Raw genomic sequence first — 20421 nt, 5'->3', positions numbered from 1 at the left:
AGACTTGCCTGAAACAGCACAGCACTAAATACTTACTCTAGCCAGTAAGTATGATGGTCAGCTTAAAATAATTTACTGTGCCTTCCACTTTAAAGTGGTTATTGTAGTATGCTGGTGAATATTAACCTTAGAACTGGAAAATTCATATAACTGTGGAATTTGTCATAATTTTGTGCTGATTTGTATCGTGTGTTTTCTTCTAAAATCATGTTAAAAAGAAACTAACAATTAAAAGTTTACAAAGTTAGAAAACTTCACATTGTTTAAATATGATTAATTGTTTAACATTCTTTTTAATAGTCAAAAGGCATCTTCTGCAACTGTGTAATGTGTAATGTAGGATTTATGACTGGCTGGGGCTCCTGTGAAAATTAAAATTTATCCAAAGAAATTAAAAATAAATGTGATTCATTTTCATATCTAAACAAAAATAGTTTTCAGTCATGACTGACCATGATACTCTTTCACTGTTGTATAAGTCGCTAAATCACTTCATTTGTGAAACAGATGACTGGGAAAAGGTAATCTGTTGAATGTCTAGTCTTGTGAAAATCAAGAAAGAAAAAACAAAGCAAGAGAGATATGCACCACCTATCAAGAGAACCATCTATGCCATCAATATATTGAAAGCTGAACCAAGACTGGTTGCCTGGGGGTGTTTACTGCCAGTAATTTTTAACCTAGAAAGAAATAACTGCAAAGATCATCCATGAAGCACAATTTGAGTGACCACTAGTCACAACATCTCAGCAGCATCAATAAGGATGTCCAAGTGTAATGGTCCGGACAGGAGTATCTAATTTCTAGAGAACTCGGCTTGGAGTAGTTGATAGTAATATGACTGCACTGATCTACACCGATTAAATTCTGATAGCTCACTTGGTTCCTTTACTATGTCGTTGTCCTGATGTAGACTTGTTAAGTGATCAGTTTCTTTCAGTACATAAGAAGGGAGTGCAATTAATTGCAGTTTCTTACACAGGTAAATATAAAAACATTGTATGAATTGTAATACTCACATCACTCTCGTGACCTTCTCGTAAGTTGTAAGTAAGATCCTGCTGAATGTCTTCCACAAACTTGTGAGCGTATTCAGGGTACAGATCCAGAACCTCATATAATCCTTTGAGGTTAATACATTGCAGATCACAGTATGTCAAAGCTTTGACATCCGCATTTGTTTTTATCACTCTGTCATTTATTGAAAGGTTAGCTCCAATTAGGTCTCCTTTTCCTTTAAAATAATTTTAAAAACGTATTTTGATTCAACAGGTTTTTTTACCCAGTAAAAAAATTCACTATTACTTTGTAATTTTTAAAACAATAGTGTGACTTTAAAGGAAATAAACAGTGAATTGGAATGAGGTTTAAGTATAATAAAAAAAAACATGATTGATTTGTCCACAAAATTAACTTGTTTGGAGTTGACCTTAACTGAATATCCCATTGAAGGAAAACACGATTTTTTACTCAATTGAACTTCCTTTTGACTATTTATTACATTCAATATTACAAGAATACAAAATACAATGTATTGTATACATTGCGGTATACATGTATTTGTTCACCTCATATCAATCAAGAAAGACAAAAAATTTGGTTTTACTTAAAATAATTCTATTTTTTTTATTATAATATTTTATTTCAAATGTTGATAAGCTCTGATCATAAATATCTGAAATTCCTGAAGAGATTTATGATTCTGAAAAGACATATATTAAGGCAAAGACATAGGCAGCTGTTTTACTTTAAGTAGCATTCATCACTGTTGTACAGCCAAACTTTGACCACCAAAATGAGTTTAATACAGATCACATAAGAGCAAGCACAAGTCACTGTGAATTATGACATTTAAGAAAATTAATTACCACTGTTTAGCTACATCACATTACAAACCTGTGATAGAGGTGTAGAATACTGTTTATCCATCAAGTGTCAAGTTGTGTGCATGGATATAGTTGTACAATACGTTTCTTTGGACAAGTATAATCCAGATATAAATATTAAAAAACAACAATATTAAAAAACTGAATAAAAACAGTCTGAGGTGACTTCTAATTCATAATATTTAGTCCAAGTCTGTCTATACTACACTGACGAACTGTAATGAAGGTGAAAAAGCTGGGCATGGCTACTTATTGTCATTTTAGACTATTCTGTTCACAAACAGATTATTGTGAATATTGTGATTATTAGTGAAATTTTAAATACAGTTTAACTATCTATTATATAAGATATTTATATATGTACAGTATATAAGAAAACTATGGCCCTGAGTAAAGATAGAAATCATGCAATTCAGAATGTTTATAATAATGAAAAATCTACTGCCATAAACTGGAAGGTATGGAGATGATTGCTTGTGTCTCTTTACTTTAAAAAAAAGATTTTAACAATGTGTGTACCTTCTGAATTAACCATGATATATAAATGTAATTTATTATAACTGAAATAATCTCTGAATTTCTGAATAAATTCTTCAAGAACATTTCAAGAATCCTGGGGATTGCTGTGCCTATATTTTTGTCCATATATTTAATTTTTATGCAATCCAATCCATTATACTTAGAAAATTAAATTAACTATAGCAGATAATATTTTTTTTCTGTTATCTTTAGGGTTTAATAATGGTACCTTAAATCACAGTTCTGTCAGAGAACTTCTACTAAGACCAGCAGTGAGCTGATGGCTCAAGGTTGTGCTAAACTTCAGTTTTCCTTAACGATTCGTTCATTTTTAATCGCAGCCTTTAAAGGTTTTGAATGCATATCTTTTGGGCATGATTTCACGTAAAGGCTTAACATTTGAAACAATTGTAAAGAAGCTGAATCAAAATTCTTACTTAAATAAATTTTCAGAATATAATTGTTATTTCTTTATCTTTACTAAAAACTGACATTTCTCTCACAGTATCACAGTTATCCTACAAAACAATGCAATAGGACTATTTATTGTTATAAGAAATTAAGGGCTTACCTACCAAGTATTGCTAATACCATGCCATCTTTGAGGACTTCCATGGAGCCTGAACAGACAAAGAAAATGGCCTGCAAGGCATCTCCCTGCCGCAAGAGGTACTCCCCAGGAGCACAGAAGGATGTTTTGATATGCAATGACAGAGACCTGAGACAGCCTCTACTGGCAGACTCAAACAGAGACAGCTGCAGAATCTCCTTATTCAAGTGCATAGTAATGTCAGAGCGCAATTCATCTGGAAAATCCTTTAAAAGCTGCAGAGGCACGCAAGACGAAAAAAGAAGAAAAAAAGAGCAGTATTTGTAATTATTTTGTATGTGAATAAGATCATCAAAAGATTATGGTCCATTCCCATAACTCTTCTCCAGGAAAATAATGAATAATAAAAAGGATAATTTGAACCATTTTTTAAATTATAACATACATTTATATCAGTATGCACAATTAATTTTACAGCAGCATTAATGAAACAGAACTAACTGCATTTTATATAAAACTAAATATTTTACACTGATTTTAATAGCACTTTTTTAAAAATTAAAAAGTCCTCAGATCTGCAGTAGTCAACAATCTATCATTATCATTCACAGCACAAAGACTGTGAGTTTGAAGAATATCAGACCTAAGAGACAGGGTACATAAATTATGTCTGCAGAATTAAAAAAAAACAACAACATTGATCCTTAATCTAACAATATGACATTTTATTAACTCAGACAAAACAGTGACCTCTTGTATCTTATTTGATTAATTATAATAATACTTAAGTATGTTTTTAGTTGTAGTTCTAGTTTATATTTTTACACTTGTAGAAGTATAGTATTTTTGTCACTTATAACAGCTAAATAACAAAATATACACATATCTAATCTGTTGCATTTTGAACTATTTATACATTTATCTAGGTATTTATAATCCTTCATAGAGAAATTCCGTGTAGAAATTAAATTTTTTGGTGGTAGAGTTTCAAACCACCAAATCATGCACAAAAAGGACATAATTTTGAAGCCTGCAAAAAAAATGTGTTTTATAAATCAAAAATGTATAATATGTTTCATCACATAGACATGCTATCATTTGTTTAAAGGACAAGTACCCATTCATGTTACTTTAGGGTACTTAGATACAATGGATCTAAAAATGGGAAATGAACGAAGTTACATTTATAAAGTACCTCATTAGCATCAATCCCATTATTGACAGACCATGTTGTCTGGAAATATTCCAACATTCTTTGTTTTAACTGCTGCGGCAGGTGATGGACCCGTATGAAGTCCTTAAGATCCTTTGTTCTTGTATGATAGAGTGACCATCTTGAGTACATGCGCTGTATTATAGCAGTCACATTGCCAAACACCAGTGCGTGCATCAATGCTAGAGACAAAAAAATGAATGAGTAAAAACACTGAACAGCCAAGCACAGGTTGTGGATTACATTTACATGCCTTGCATGCAAAACAAAATACTGTAGTTTTCCTGGATTTATATTAGCACAGACTTTGAAAGTGATAGAATATGTTTCAGTGCAATATCAAAGCTTGATCACAAGATACAGTAGAAGAAAATAATGTCCCAGACACACATACAACATCATTGGTATTCCTCTTCAACTTACTGGTCAAAGGATCTCCAAACTAAAATTAGACAACTACAGTAGAAACATCATGAAATAAACATGTGAGCACATTTGCAACAGCACTCCAAGCCTCCACCATTCACAACATGACAACAAGGACCATATATAGTAAATGGAATGAGGATATGCTTCAATGGATGACTGCATCCACTGATACCATAGGAGACAATACGATGTCTCACAAATGTAGCACTAGCATCTTTTTAGATGTGATTAGACCAGCCAAAACATTGTGTGTCTAGTCTGATCCATTGCTGTTCTTTCTCCTTCTATGTCTATGAGACACCATGATTAGAATCATCATCTAGCAAAAGTACCATGTGATAACAGGAAAAGTAGTTTAAAAGTAGTTTTCCTTATTTCAATTACGTAACAACGTCAAGACATTCCCAGAATCTGACATCACGACATTCCATATTTGAGAAACTGTTTACGATATGATTAGATCTTACGCCAGAGGGTAGAAAATAGCTTTACATTATATCATCTATGAAGGATCAAATATAAACTGTAAAGAAAATATCAGTGAATCATTCGATTACAAGGGTTTTTGTAGGTAGAATTTGTATTTTCTCAAAAAAAATGTTTGAAGAAATTGCTTTACTTCTTTCATTCATGTCCCTTTTCCAAACAATTTTAGCCGCTAGGGGTTTGGATGAAGCATGTAATAAAAAAAAAACAGAGGAAGCACTTTTCTTCGTCTATGAGGTACAGCAGATTACAGTATATACTGGGTGACAAACTTGCATCTCAGGGGATGTCGTAAGGTAAAAAAGAGCTAGGAAGCACATAATGAGATTGCAAATCCAGGAATTAGTGAAGACTATCCTCAGTAAAAAAAATTTTTGCATGTGTGGAAGAAAATTACTGTGATGGCATGTAAATAATATCTCAGTACCAAAGTATCTGGAGTGGGGAATTTACAATTTATAATTTTTTAAATTTAATATCCTGAATTCTAACCCCATGTAATCTTTTTTACCTTATTTGATTATTTGTGCATTTTACAAAACATTTTTATGTATTGTTAGCATTCTACGGTATTTTTGTAAAATGTTTTTTTCTAACTCTCTAAGACAAAAACACAAACAGCACCCATCCTAAGCAATTTGTCTACCCCATAGGGCACCATTGATATTCACGCTTTTTAGACCTACCTCCCAGTTGTGGGGAATAACTGGGAATATTCTCATTTTGCAAACAAAATTCACCTTTAGTAGATTTTGTCTGTTAAAGCACAAATCCATTAAACTGAAATATGCTTAGAGTTAAGAAACTCTAATGACAAGGGAAAGTGGCTAAGGTGCATCTCATGAGTAGCACTCCTCTATAATACTGGCTCTGTGCACATTAGCATTGGCATTTTGGAGTATGCAATCACTATGTAATTGATAGTGAGCTTTCCTATACACAACTTGTTGGTGATGGTTTTTGAGATTCAGTATATGTAATTCAGAATGGACCAAAGGAGACATAAGAAATTAGCAGATCATACCACAGAATGTGATACCTCAACCACTGATTTGAACTGTGGGCACAATACTGTCTAGTGATAGAAGGGATTTTCTCCATACCTCACATGAAATATCCAGCCTTTGTTCAATGTTGTTAAACATCATAATCTTTCAGTGTATGGTGCAACTGTAGGTGGCCTCTGTGTTTTTTACAGATACAAGTCGGTTGTAGATTGTCACTATACTTTGAACTTTTCCAGATTTTACTACCTATTATTACTGAAAATATGTGAAATCAAGGAGTCTCCCATTTAACTCAACCTGTACCCGGTTGAGTTCTATGACCTTATGAGTCTGAGCCTGGGTCATGTAACTGGCCAGCTGTGAATGGGATTCAATTCCATTCCACTGGCCAGCATTGATGGTGCTTGGAAGATGGGGATCTCTCCTGTGTTTTGGAAGCTATTTTCCCCTAGACATACTGCCTCCCGTTCAGGGAGATGGACAAGGGAAAACTGAATGTTTCCACTTGTTTGAGGGATCAACTGTCTCATGTTTGTTTTCTCTTCTCAGTGAGCTGGGTTTTCTTTCACTGTTTAATAACTTTCTGTCCAAACTACAAAGTGGTTGCAGCTGTCATTCATCCTAAATCACAATAGAAATATTAGTTTTGCTACAATGTTTTTGAGAATTAAATTAAAACCTTATTTCCTGGTACTTTCTCACACACCTGTTTAGAAAGGACTATGCTTCATATATTACTCAATATTTCCATACACTATCTTTAATTTATTTTAAAGTATGTCCATATTGCTGGTGAAAATTAAACATTCACACTAAACAACTTCAATTAAGTAGAGACCATACATTAGATAATAAAAAATAATATCTACAAATGTCAACTAATTTAACACATGGATGCCCATTTCTGGACAATCATATTGCATTACTACATAACAGTAACTTTTTTAAATACATTCTTTTCATTCCAAAAGTTCTTGGTAGACAACAGAATTGTCTGGCTACCAGAAAATAATAACCACACTATGTGATTTGCAGGTCACATGGCTGTAATGTGCAGAATAGTTTCATATTTGAATTAATTCTAAATATGCCATATTCATTGCAGTCTGAAATGCTGTGGATAAGACATTCATCTATCATTGGTTTCCATAATTCATAATTTAACAGTATGAATGTGCATACAGTAAAGGGAAAAGCGACCTTAATTCAAATCTACATATTAAAATAGAAAATGAAATACATTTACAGGTTTGATTTATACAGTAGATGTGGACAGGTGTTCGTATAACTTATGTTTTCCAGAAACAACCTGAAAATGTCAGTACAGAAATCAACAATAATAACTTACCTCCTATTAGCATAGTACATATTGAAAAGATCTTCTCTGCATCAGTGTTGGCAGAGACATTTCCAAAACCAACACTAGTGAGGCTGCTTAATGTGAAGTAAAGGGAAGCGATATAGACACTTCGAATGGAAGGACCTGCAGAGCTGTTTCTCCCACTGTATGGAGATTCCAAACGCTTCCCCAGTTCATGAAGCCAGCCTTTAGCAAAGAAAGAAATAAGTCAAGCAAACTAGATCTGTGCCTTTTGTAAATCTGAAAATAAACTGAACATAAATCTGCACTGATGATAAATATGTTCTGGGTTTGGTAAAGTTTTATTGCTCATGAGAGTCCTAAAGCCATGGTTATTAGGTAGAACAGTTTGTCTTTTGTCTCAGGAAAAAAATACTGTAGCCTTTTGATTTTACTTACTGTACTTCACTAAGGAAAATGGTGTTAAGTGTTATGTTAAATATTATTCTTTGTTGGAAAAAAATATAATGGGTCGTGTTAAAAAATGGAAATGTCTGACTCATTTTGAGTTTGGGGAATAATTATTCATTTCTGATTTTTGCTTTGGCTAGAAAAACATTCTTAATGTATTTTTCTCATCTTTTTATTGTTTATTGTACGTTGTTTTTGGTTTGTTTTTGTTTATTTCCATGATTACGATTTGAATTTATGTTTTAGAAACTGAAATAGGCTCTCTCTCATATTTCAGTGCCTTGTAGCACAGATCAGTTCTGATAATATTTGTAGGCAATAGATCAGCTAATTGTTGAGATGTATGAAGTAGTTCTGCATGTATAATTAAGACAAATTTATCCCGCTTTATTTTTGTGCTTTAATATTGATTGAATTCATATAAGGGGGCATAATTAATGTGTTTAAATTTATACTTTTTATATGCTGTGATGCTGCAAGGGGCAGTATATCCCTGAAGCATCTTACCATTAATGGAAGCTTTTTCCACTGCCCAAAATGGCAATCAGAGCTGCCAACAATCACTGGGGCAGGGGACAGTTGCACACCCTACTCCAATTTAGACAGAAGCAGACGCAAGGTGCAGAGTGTGTGAAATAAGGACAACCAGATCTATGAGGTCGGTAGGAGGGATGATCTGTGAGATGCTGTAAAGACCGAGCCTGTAAGATGCTCCGAAGCTGTACCAGTGGTAGTTGTGAAGACGGTGTGTGTGACTCCGGAAGATTGCACCTGTTAGGCTCTGTGGACTTTTGTTTATTATTGTGTTTAATGGTGGTTGGTATACTTACCATGTAAGTAAAGAGCATGATTTTGAACCTTATGGCTTGTGTTGGGCTTGTGTGTCTGTTGGCCAGGGACCCAACTAAAACGAATGCCCTGTTGTGACTTGTCCCATGTGCCATTACAATACACACAGTTTTTAATACTTCTTTTAACACATTGTAATACTTCTCTAAAATATTAGCATGTTGCTGGTGAAATCTGGTTTGTAGAGAACACCGTTTAGTTTATTACTGTATATTTAGTATATTTTAGTTTATATATAGTTTATACTATATAAGTATATATACAGGTATATTTACTGTATCTCTTGCAGTAAATGCCCAGCCATCTACATTGGAGAAACAGGAAGGAGACTCGGAGACCGCTTCAGAGAACACGTCAGGGCTGTGAAGATTAAAGATCTCTCCAAGCCCATTGTTTCTCATTTCACCTCTGACGGCCACGACCACACTAATCTCTCCGTCTGTGTTCTCAAAGACGGTTTTCCGAACTCATACATCAGAAAGACCACCGAAACTAAAATTATTCTGCAGTTAGGATCACACATTCTCCCTTCCCTTAACGACAGATTACTGTTCTTTTAAATTTTCTCCATTCATTGGAAGTTTCATTTCACACCTCTCTGCAAACATTCTGACTTCACACCTCTTGATTGGCCTCTCTTTCTGTCCCCTGCTCCCGCCTCTCACTCCTCCTCCCTCCCAACCTTTGTTCTCCCGCTACTTTACCTTTGCCTACTGCCCTGTCTCTCTCACACCTGAAGAAGGCTCCACGGCCGAAACGTTGTGTTCTTTTTCTTCTTCTTTTTTTCAGCATGGAATAAACCTATTACTTGTTCATATATACAGGTAGTTTATTACTGTATATAAGTTTAAAAAAACACTATGATTTATGTCTTTTCTAATTACATGCCCTGTCTTTACACTTATCCCTTCCCAAAAGAACAGTAAATAAAACTCACCAATGTCCCAAGTGAATGAATTGGCTTCCATCTCCTTCTTGCCTATGACATACCATATGCATGCCATCCAGTGGGCCAGTAAGGCAAACATGGACATAAGAAGTGTAAGGACCACAGTGCTATGCTGTGAATATCGGTCCATTTTCTGCAGCAACCGCAAAAGTCGTAAGAGTCTAACTGTTTTCAAAAGGTGAACAAGTGAAACCTATGGAAACAAAATAAATCTTTGTTTTAAAGAGTATGATTAAACATCATGTATGATGAGTTGAATCAAACAGTCTTTTGTGTTATTATACTATTTAACTACAGAATGTTTGGAATTTAAATCTTTGCACATTTTTCTCCTTTCATGTCTCTTTTCTAAATGCTAAAAAATGAATATTTACCAATTACATTAAGAAAAACAGATTAATACAAATCCAAAAAATGTTATTGCTCAGATACATCACCACTGTTGGATTCAAAAAAGATCTAAAAGACACTAACTTTGCATTTGTTTAGGATTAAGTAAACGCTAAAGTGAATCAGAAGAGACGACATACAGCAAAGAAGACTGCCTATAACGTGACATGATGAAATAAGCTTGTAAGAACACATCTGAAGCAGAAGAACCATCAGATCAGAGAAGAATGTTCATAAGCAGTGGATTAACAAAGACTAATGATGATGATTATACAGCATATGTATCAGGTGTAATTTCCGTATTGTGTTCAGTTTTGTACTGTACAAGCATCAGTATTATAAAACCTTAGAAATAAAATTAGAATATGCAACATTGCATTAAAAGCAGTTGTGAATTAGTGAAGGAAAATAAAAGCGGTAGTTATGGAATAGCTATGGTTTAATATTTCCTCATTATGCATGTTAAACAATAATTATTTCTTACTAATTTTAGAAATGCCCCTGAAAACCTTAAATATAATTCAGATGGCATATTAATATTCAGAGAATATGATGAAAGATATAATTAACTGAGACATCTAATTTTTAACATTGATGGAACAGGAAAAGAGGCTAAGGAGAAACTTCATACTGTATCATACAGAGAATTTATTTTTCACACACTAAGTGGATTAAAAGAATAAGATCAAATAAGACATAACACAAACATACACACTCAGACCAAGACAAGTTTTTCAGAAGCCAATTAACCTACCAGTATGGACTTTAGGAGGAAACTGGAGCATCAAGAGCAAACCCACATGAACATGGGAAGAAAATACAAATTCCACAGGTCCAGAAATCAACCCAGAGCTCCAAAACTGCAAGGCAGAAATGCTAACCACTGTGCCAGCATGCTGCCCTCACATTATGAGACAGAATGATAAAGTACTACTGTCTATAGACAATATTTAAATTTGAATTCTGTAATTGCTTCTCTCAGACACAGCTTGTGCATTTATATGATCTTTTGTATGTACATTTTGCCTGTATTATTTAGAAAATGGAAAGAAGTGGATCTACAGTAAATGCTGATAGAATTGCATTGTACATTCACTATTTTCTTAAATAAATTCAATGTGATAAAATATTGACAATATCACTTACTGTATGTTTGTGAAATGTATTAATCTGTCTAAATGCACAATGTCCAATGATTGTACATACAGAACCATTACAATCAATATTTTGAGAAAACCTTTCTAGTTACCTACCATGACCATCTAATACATTTCCCCTTATAAGGGATTTGTAATTTCTCTTGCATGCCAAACCACTCAATCTTATTCTGGTCACGTTGTGTACACATATGAATGGCTACTTTACTGCATTTCACAGATAGCCAGTGAAATTACAGTCTGAAGATTGTATCAGAAACTATTTCGTCTTGATTGGTTCCATATGTACTTAGAATCTTTATCCGAATCATTTCTGACCAACCTTAAATTTCTTGACAAAGAAAACACAGATTCAGACCAAGCATCCTAGAATACATTAGAATGTCTCAAATGTTCTAAAGAACCACCTCCATGCTTCACAGAAATTCTACTCCATTGGGCCCCTGAGCAAGGCCCTTAACCCCAACTGCCCTAGGGGCGCTGTACAATGGCTGAACCTGTGCTCTGACCCCAAGCTTTTCTGCCTGTCTGTGTGTCTCATGGAGAGCAAGCTGGGGTAGGTGAAAAGATGAATTCCTAATGCAAGAAATTGTATATGGCTAATAAAGTGATCTTATCTTAAAGACAAAGTCAAATAGAACTCTTGGACATATTCTATCCAGATCGCCATTTTGTAAAAATTGAGTTTTTCTGACAAGCCATAATTTTCATTATTTTCATACATACAGATTGGGAACAACATTTTTATAAGCTCTAGGTGGAATAATATCCTTCCAGTGAATCGCTGTGAAGATGACACCTGTGAGACGCTATGACTGTGCATGAGAAGAGCTAGATGCTGGGAGAGAATGGCACCCCTAAAGAGAAGGTTACCAGTGTGTAAAAACCACAATTAGTGAAGGATATCCTGGTATTTCTGCTTTGGACATCTTGATGATTGATGATTGGGTAAAACTGTGATAAGCATCTTCTTATGAATTCTTTATAGGTTTCATCAGCCAATGTCCTAGCCTGGGCATGCCTCTAGGACTGGATCCTTCTTCATTATTGATGGTGTAAGCATCTCAGATGATGACCCCAATGGGTTACAGATTTCATATTATTTCCTCAAAAGGACTGGAAACCAAATACTGGCTTTTACACACTGAATGTTATTTTCTGACTTTACTTTTGTGAATATGACCCAATGCTTATGGGGTGATTTGTAATCACTGGATTAAACACAAAGTGTGTTCTAATATGATCATGTACTGTATATGCATGGAATTAACCCAAAATAAAGTATATTGTATCGCACACATTATTTGTGTCATTATCATATCATGATAGATGGAATATTCCTATTTATTTTTTTCACTTGATTTATTAATTTATAAAATAACCTTTGGTTAAAGTGAAGAAACCTTGACAAACACAGCTGCATTACCTAAATGTTATTAATAATGTGGAAGGCAAGTATATAAATATACTAATTAGGTCATGAAGAAGCACCTGTTTATTCTAAGATTTACAAATTATGAGCTGGGTCTAATATCAATTAATTTGAAAGTGTAAAGTAAGACCAACTCCTTTGCAAAGAAATAAAAAATACACTTCAACATAAAACAACAATATTTAATAGGTGTATTTTTTAAATCAGAAAATAAAAGCATGTACTGTATGCTTGCTATAATTTACCTTTTTTACTTTGAGTAATGTCACATAAATTCAAACACAACCTGAGATATTTGGTGAATTAATCACAAATGTGAATAGAAGAAGAAGTACATTTAGTCATAAAAGCACAACTATTTAATAAGTTCCAGGACAGTAGTTGGTAGATTTAATTTTATACCAGATACAAAGTCAAATCAAGTGTCCTGTAAATAGTCAAGTTAAGAAATTGAAATAGACAGATGAAAGCTGCCTTTGGAGATGAAAATCAGTAACAAACGTTTGATGTAAACCTCATAGATAAAACATATATAACCAAGTACCAGCCTTAATTTTCCTTCCAGGCAGATTTTTTTAAATAATAGTGTTAATTAGTCACAGCTGAAGTTAATATTATGCGTTAATTTAATGTGAAAGTCATTTTTTATTTTAGCCAATATATTTTTGTTAAGGCAAATTACAAAAGTTAACACATGGCATTTGCAAACCTTAGTTTATTTTTCCTCATGTGAGGACTTTCACATTCTGAGAGCATCGATGGACGAATGGTAAAAGGCTGAGTTTAACCAGTAAAGGTGTTTGCCTGCCATGTCTGGGTCATGTCACCATTGGGTGACAATAATAATTCCCATCTATGAATTGGCTTCATTACTCTGCTCTCCTCCCCACTGATAGCTGATGTGTGGTGAGCGTTCTGACGCACTATGGCTGCCGTCGCATCATCCAGGTGGATGCTGCACATTGGCGGTGGTGGAGGGAGTCCCCATTACCTGTAAAGTGCTAGATAAGTGGAAGCAATTATTAATTATTAATTAACAAATTTAAGCAGCGGCAGCAAATTGCATAAGCACTGCAAAAAGTAGATTGGGATTATTCAGACAAGGCTCTTTCAGCGCATGGTGACAGTGAAGACAGTGACCTGTGTGGCCTCCCAGGCACTTGCTGGCTTGTTGTCGTGTTGGTGAGGGACACCAATGGGTGTACTGAACCTCCTGTATGGGACTGCGTAGAGATATGAACACTTTTGGCTATTCCAAATTAGCCGGAATTATAACACACAATGATGGGCAATTCTTAATTTAAATTTGAAAAGTATCAGGTTGTGGCAGGCCAGGTTAAGAATGAGCTGCAATTACAGACGCTCTGCCACTATAGACCACATAGCAGCCTGCCTGTAATGCATTTAGAAATCCATATTCTTACATGAGAGCAATTAAGCTTTTCTTTGGTACATAAAGGCAACACACAACACTAGTGCGGTTTGGGTGCTTTCCTGTTGTTTTTTTTTGTTTTGACTGAAAAAACAAGCTGTCTAGACTTTACATCTACCAGTCATACTGTGCACTTCTGTGTTCACACCCTTGGAGAGTGAGGCTTATCATATACTATTGGCATTATTCATGAGTCTCTAAAAAGGAACCACATTGTTTCGAACACATGACAGCTGCACCACGGTCATTTAATTTCTAAGGTGCTTTTTAGCTCATAGAATTGAATATTGAAAATTTGGAATTTAAAACCTTCTTAATAGACATGTGATTTTTGTCTTGTGCAAGCCTGAATAAATTACCTCTGAACTTCTGAAATATTGATATAATATATATTCCCATAGTTGTTAAATTTATTTATACCCAACCATTATCCCATGAGCAGAAAACCACTTATTCCCAGTTAGAGCTGCAGCAAATATATTATATGCACTGTGTGATATGCTTCGAACATAGACCTGATTGCATCAATGTATTTGAAGTCAATACACTACCAAGCATGCTTACATTCCTCTCCTTTTTTTGAAGTATATAATTAGAGGACTATATCATGAAAAGAGTAATCCCTGATTTCCGTGATTACCTGTTCTTCAGAATTATAATAGAGAGGCATTTAAAGGCTCTGTCACCTCCCTCTGTCATAGATTGTGAACTATGAAATCTTACTAGCTCAAAATGACAGCAGAAGTTTCCTATAATATCTGCAACCCCCAGCACAACACAAAAATGACAGTGTGCAACATGTAAAAAGCAGATTATTTTTAGACTATTACTGAAATGTCATATATTCCCATGGTAGTCCACATATGTACTGAAAACTCAAGGGACCATGGCTCTGACCTATAATTGCTGAAGATTTTCTAAATGTCCTCTTGAAAGATCTAGGCCAGCCAGAATTCACAGTATCTCTTGCTGCAGTTTTACATGGATAATGTAAGCAAATATACTGTACGTTCGCAATTTATTTTGTAACTGTCAGCTTCAATCAAGTGTCACTGAAATGTAATGTAATTATAATGCACAATTAATTTTAATATCCAAAATAAATACAAACCAGTAAAGTGTTTCACATATGCCTCAGCAAATCATTAATCAAGCATGGATACATTTTTTAAGCTGGTAGGGCATGATATACAGTGGATATAAAAAGTCTACACTCCCTTATTGAAATTGCAGGTTTTTGTGATGTAAAGCCAGAAATCAAGATAAGTCATGTCAGACATTTTTCCATCTGTGACCTTGTAACCAAAACAATTCACAAGAAAAACAAATAGTAGATAGTTATTAGGAAAAATAATTGAAATTAAAAAACCTACAACACCCTGGTTGCATAAGTGTGCTCAGCCTTTTATAATGGGAGCTGTAGCTGTGCTGAGAGTTAACCAATCACAATCAAAATAATGTCCAAAGGTAAGTAGCATACACCTGCCATTAATGAAAGTGATTCTGATTAACCCCAAATAAAAATCAGCTATTCCTATAGGATTTCCTGGTTACTTAACATTTCGTGGTTGCATCCTACTAGAATAGCCATGGTCCACAAGGAGCTGACAAAACATCTACAGGATCTTATTGTTAAAATGTACCGATCAGGAGAGGGATAAAAATGAATATCAAAGGTATTGGATGAACCATGCAGCACTGTGAAGACTATCATCACAGAGTAGAGACACAGGGACATTGCCAAGATCAGGATGACCCTCTAAAGTTGATGACGGACAAGGAGAAAACTTATCAGGGAGGCTACCAAGAGGCCTACAGCAATATTAAAGGATCTGCAGGAATTTCTTTCAGGTACTGGTCACTTTTTGCATGTGACAACAATCTCTCGTATTCTGCAATACGGGGGTAGGGTGGCAAGACAGAAGCCATTTCTCACAAAAAAGAAAATCTAAGCCCATCTTATCACCCCATGTAGGAAAATGTTTTATGGTCAGATGAGACTAAGGTTAAACTTTTTGGCCTTAATTCTAAAAGATATGTTTGGCGCAAAGACAACACAGCCCATCATCCAAAGAACACCATACCTATTGTGAAGCATGGTGGTTGCAGCGTCTTGCTTTGGAGCTGCTTCTCTTCAGCTGGGACAGGGGCTCTAGTCAAGATAGATGGGATATTGACAAGCTCCAAATATCAAGATATTTTGGCCTCTATCAGAAAGCTGAAGATGAAGAGGAATTTCACTTTCAACATGATAATGACCCAAAGCACACATCCAAGTCAACCAAGGAATGGCTTCAGAAAAGGAAGACCAATGTCTTGGCCCAGTCTGAGCCCATAGAAAACCTGTGGAATGACCTAAAGAGGGCTGTGCACAGTAGATCCCCTGGCAATTTGAAGGAGCTTGAACTTTTTTGCAAGGAAGAGTGGGATAAAATTGCAAAGTCCAGGTGTGCAAAGTTGATAGACTTATTCACAAAGACTTACTGCTGTAATAAATGCTTCCACAAAGTATTAGTTGGAGGGTTGTGCACACTTATGCAACCAGGGTGTTATAGGTTTTTTAAATTTCAATTATTTTTCCTAATAATTATCTATTTGTTTTTCTCTTGAATTTTGTTGGTCACGTTAAAGATGGAAAAATGTCTGACATGATTAATCTTGATATCTGGCTTTACATCACAAGAACCTGCAATTTCAATAAGGGTGTGTAGACTTTTTATATCCACTGTACAGTCAGTAGTGTGATTGTTTTACCTTGAATTAGGAAATGCTTACACTGTGACTACACTGTGTTGTGAAACTCTTCCATTATCTGTTGCGGTAATCCACTGGAATTCTAAAACATTAATTGGAGTACATTTTGAATTCATTTCTGTAATTGCTTTTCTTAAGTTTTAGATCAGCAACAAGACATGAAAAACTGTTCTTTATCAAGTAAATGGAAGATTCAATTTGACAATGCGCTCAACTTTGCTCCATTGTTTAAAGTTTTATCCCACAAATATATTTTTTTCTCTAAACCACACTGCATGAGGTAGCTGGGAAAGCATTGGGGTTTTGTGGGGCTGCACACTCTCAAAGTTATATAATAAGACTTCTCTTCATAAAAACATTCTTTTGTGACAGGTACAGTAACATTTAGGATCCATCCCATCTTGTCTACCAAGAACAGATGTTTTAGCACAGATTCAGTAAATGTTTTCAGGCATCCCCAAACCCCTAACATTACAGTACAGTACATTACAGTACAGTACATGGTGTTGTTTTATGTACAGATGTAGCCATTCAAAATGCGTAGTAAAACCCCGTACAGCGCGTTTCGAGGTACAGGCTATTGCAGTACGTGATTCACTAGTCAAAATGATCGACAGGTGGCACTTGTGATGGATTAGTTGTTAGTGAAAGGATTGCATCATTTAATCTGTCTACTGTGCATGTTTAAATCTGTTTAATATGGAATATTAATATTGAATTTTACAACTAAAGGGACATTTTGGTAGCTGAACATAAAAATAAAAGAAGCATAATGTCTATGAACATCATAAGCAATATTAATTTAGGAATATAAATATATAATACAAACTGTAAATGGCTGGTAGTGGTAGTTTAAATAAAAAATACAGTACACAACAGTATTAATAATAATAATAATTGCTTACACTTATATAGTGCTTTTCTGGACACCCCACTCAAAGCGCTTTACAGGTAATGGGGACTCCCCTCCACCACCACCAATGTGCAGCATCCACCTGGATGATGCGATGGCAACTCACCATACATCAGCTATCAGTGGGGAGGAGAGCAGAGTGGGTTGCCAGTTGTGAGTTGCAGGGTGATATGGCTATTCCACTTTGTTCATAAACATTTTATACATCAAAGTCTTTCACTTGGTTACTTACTGTGGTTATTTTGGAAAAGTTTTGACGTGCTCTTTCTGACTATATTAAGTTTATATACTTTATAAAAAGCTATAATATTTTAACCTTTTCTATAAATAATTGCTCATGTTATCACAGAAGAAAAACATACTTTTTAGAATCCGCTTAATAGGGAATATAATATATAAAAATTAATAACAATATTAATTTAAGAATCTAAATATAATATATTTATATTGCTCAAAGTATTACCGTAGTCCACTTTCTTTGTAAACATCTAAATCAATTTCTTTGACTCATTCACTTGTGATTACATTGCAAACATTATATCCTGTCTGTTTCAGCTATGTCTCTAAATGATGCTTTGGTGTAGTGGATTAGGTACTTGCCTATCAACCTGGAGGTCAGTGTTTGATTCCTTGTCAATGCACACATTTTTCTTTTAACAAATAAGGACTCATTAAAAAAATAAATAAAGCATTAAATATATGAATTATATTGATATTTTATTTTTATATATCACCATGTGTTCAATAAATACATTGAAAATATGAATGAGCAAATGTGAATACTGTCAACAGTGGGAGTAAAAACAGTTCAACTGGTTTAATTTAATTCAAATTTAAGTACTGCATCCGAATGGGGAAATTCAAGACAAGCCTTTACAACAAGTCTTAAAACAAAATAGTATATATTACAATTATAATTGAGAATAACAAACAATATTAAAAACACCACTGAAACCAAACTATAAGATCATATCTGATCACTATTAATAATATGTATTATTAATATAACAGTTTCAGACTGTTTGTATTTTGTTGAGGGTCATTTGTTACTGTTTTCACAACCTTTGCTTTCTTATTAAAATGCCTATTTTTGAGACAGGAGCCTTCGGGTATAAATAACTTTGCCAACAAATGACAGCCTAAACCTGCTATGGCATTGGCTATGGAGTTGAAGTCGATACGTACTTTGGTGCATTCGAGATAATTGCCCCATCTTTTCGCTGGCCTAAGGAGGTCTGGTCACTGCTATTGCAGTGTAGACTAGTGGGCAAAGCTCAGGAAGTTTGTTCTACACTTTCTCTAGAGGAAAGTTTGAATTATGACATCGTGAAAGGTGTGACATTGTGTTATGTCCCCGTGCATGTCTGTGTTTTTGTTTTGTTTGTTCCGCTTCCTATATTCAGATACCCCCTCCCCCATTGGTCCATCACTGTACCATCATTAAAGTTGTGACATCACCATCAATCAACTCCAGACCAATCAGCAACTAGAACGACAGTTTAAATAACGAAGATTTACGACCTTGAGAGTTTTTACAACTTTGGTTAGCTTTCGGCTTTGTCAGCTTTTTTCGGCTCAACTTCGGTTAGCTTTGGCATGTGTTTGCATTTGCTCGCCAGTGTTCGTGTTTGTTCGTTGTTAGTTTCAGCTTTGTTTGTTTGTTTTTATTACCTGTGTTTTGTTATTACCTTGCCCATACTTGTTACTCTCCTTTTTTAATCTTGCTTGTGCTCACTTGTTACCCTATTCCTTGTTTGTGTATTTTCTTCGGTATTACCCATTTTCCCATAATCGTGCAAGCGGTTCACTCATGTCATGTTATAGTTAATATGTGAATATGTGAATACGTGTATATGTGAACTTTTTGTACACCAGGGGGAAAAGGTATAGGTAAGATTATCAGGTTACACTGTGCACACGTAGGTGTGTTTTCTGTCTAGACACACTAGGTTAGGGGCATGTGCCACTTGTGTATTCTGGTTCTGGTTAAATCAGTGTAGGGAAGTTAGGGCGCTTTAAGATTCCAAAGACCTTTTATTTTTGTTTGTTTGGGTTAGTTAGGTTAGACCTCACTGTATTAGCTAGATCCATTTGGTTTTGTTATTTTCTTTCCTTTGGCACTGCTCAAGTTCCTTTTCCCTCTGTGTTATTGTATCCTGTATTCGTACCAGTCACTTATTCACTTTTAAAAAAATAAATCCCTTTTGCACCAAACTTTTGTTGTAACAGCCGCTTGTGAGAGAAAGGTGACTTTCTGGTCAATTACATGTGATCTACAGTACAGTCAGATAGATTTTAAATTCTTTAAGAAACATAAACTGTCAAATTCACCTACTTTACGCAGTACACGACTTCAGTACACAACTTCTGAAAAGGTACCCTTTTCTCTCGTGCCAACTCAATAAAGGTTTGTTTTTCTGAATTTTCAAATTCAGAAACTTGGACGATATGCCTCAGGGATTTATTCATAGTATAAGCGAAATACCCCCCTGGGTCTAACCTCCCGCTGTCCCACACACTCGGATTCCATGAAGTCAGATCCACATATACACCGAAACAGTAGCGCACATGGCAATGAAATGCAGTGAGTTCATATACTGTATATACTGTATGATACCGTATGGTTTCAAAGCCACTACAGTACAGTGTGTGTGAAATATTAATTTAAGGATCTTAATACAGTA

At 34.9% G+C, this 20421-nt stretch overlaps 1 protein-coding gene across 2 annotated transcripts in view; it reads right to left on the bottom strand.

The window, feature by feature from the left end:
• The window catches only part of kcnh8 (potassium voltage-gated channel, subfamily H (eag-related), member 8), a 134081-nt gene that overhangs the window by 33998 nt on the left and 79662 nt on the right, over positions 1-20421 (bottom strand). Inside the window, exons 7-11 of one of the 2 annotated variants that reach the window (XM_069195068.1) lie at positions 9648-9852; positions 7439-7636; positions 4151-4350; positions 2981-3230; positions 1020-1234 (exon numbers count right to left, since the gene is read on the bottom strand). In XM_069195068.1, coding sequence (XP_069051169.1) covers positions 1020-1234; positions 2981-3230; positions 4151-4350; positions 7439-7636; positions 9648-9852 — 1068 coding nt within the window. The remainder of the gene's footprint in view (positions 1-1019; positions 1235-2980; positions 3231-4150; positions 4351-7438; positions 7637-9647; positions 9853-20421) is intronic. The other variant, XM_069195069.1, reaches the window with a different exon arrangement.

The sequence above is a fragment of the Lepisosteus oculatus genome, chromosome 10, assembly GCF_040954835.1.
Source record: "Lepisosteus oculatus isolate fLepOcu1 chromosome 10, fLepOcu1.hap2, whole genome shotgun sequence".
NCBI lineage: Eukaryota > Metazoa > Chordata > Actinopteri > Semionotiformes > Lepisosteidae > Lepisosteus > Lepisosteus oculatus.
The sequence above is the reverse complement of the archived record's forward strand: the minus strand, read 5'-3'. Positions and strand labels throughout refer to the sequence as shown.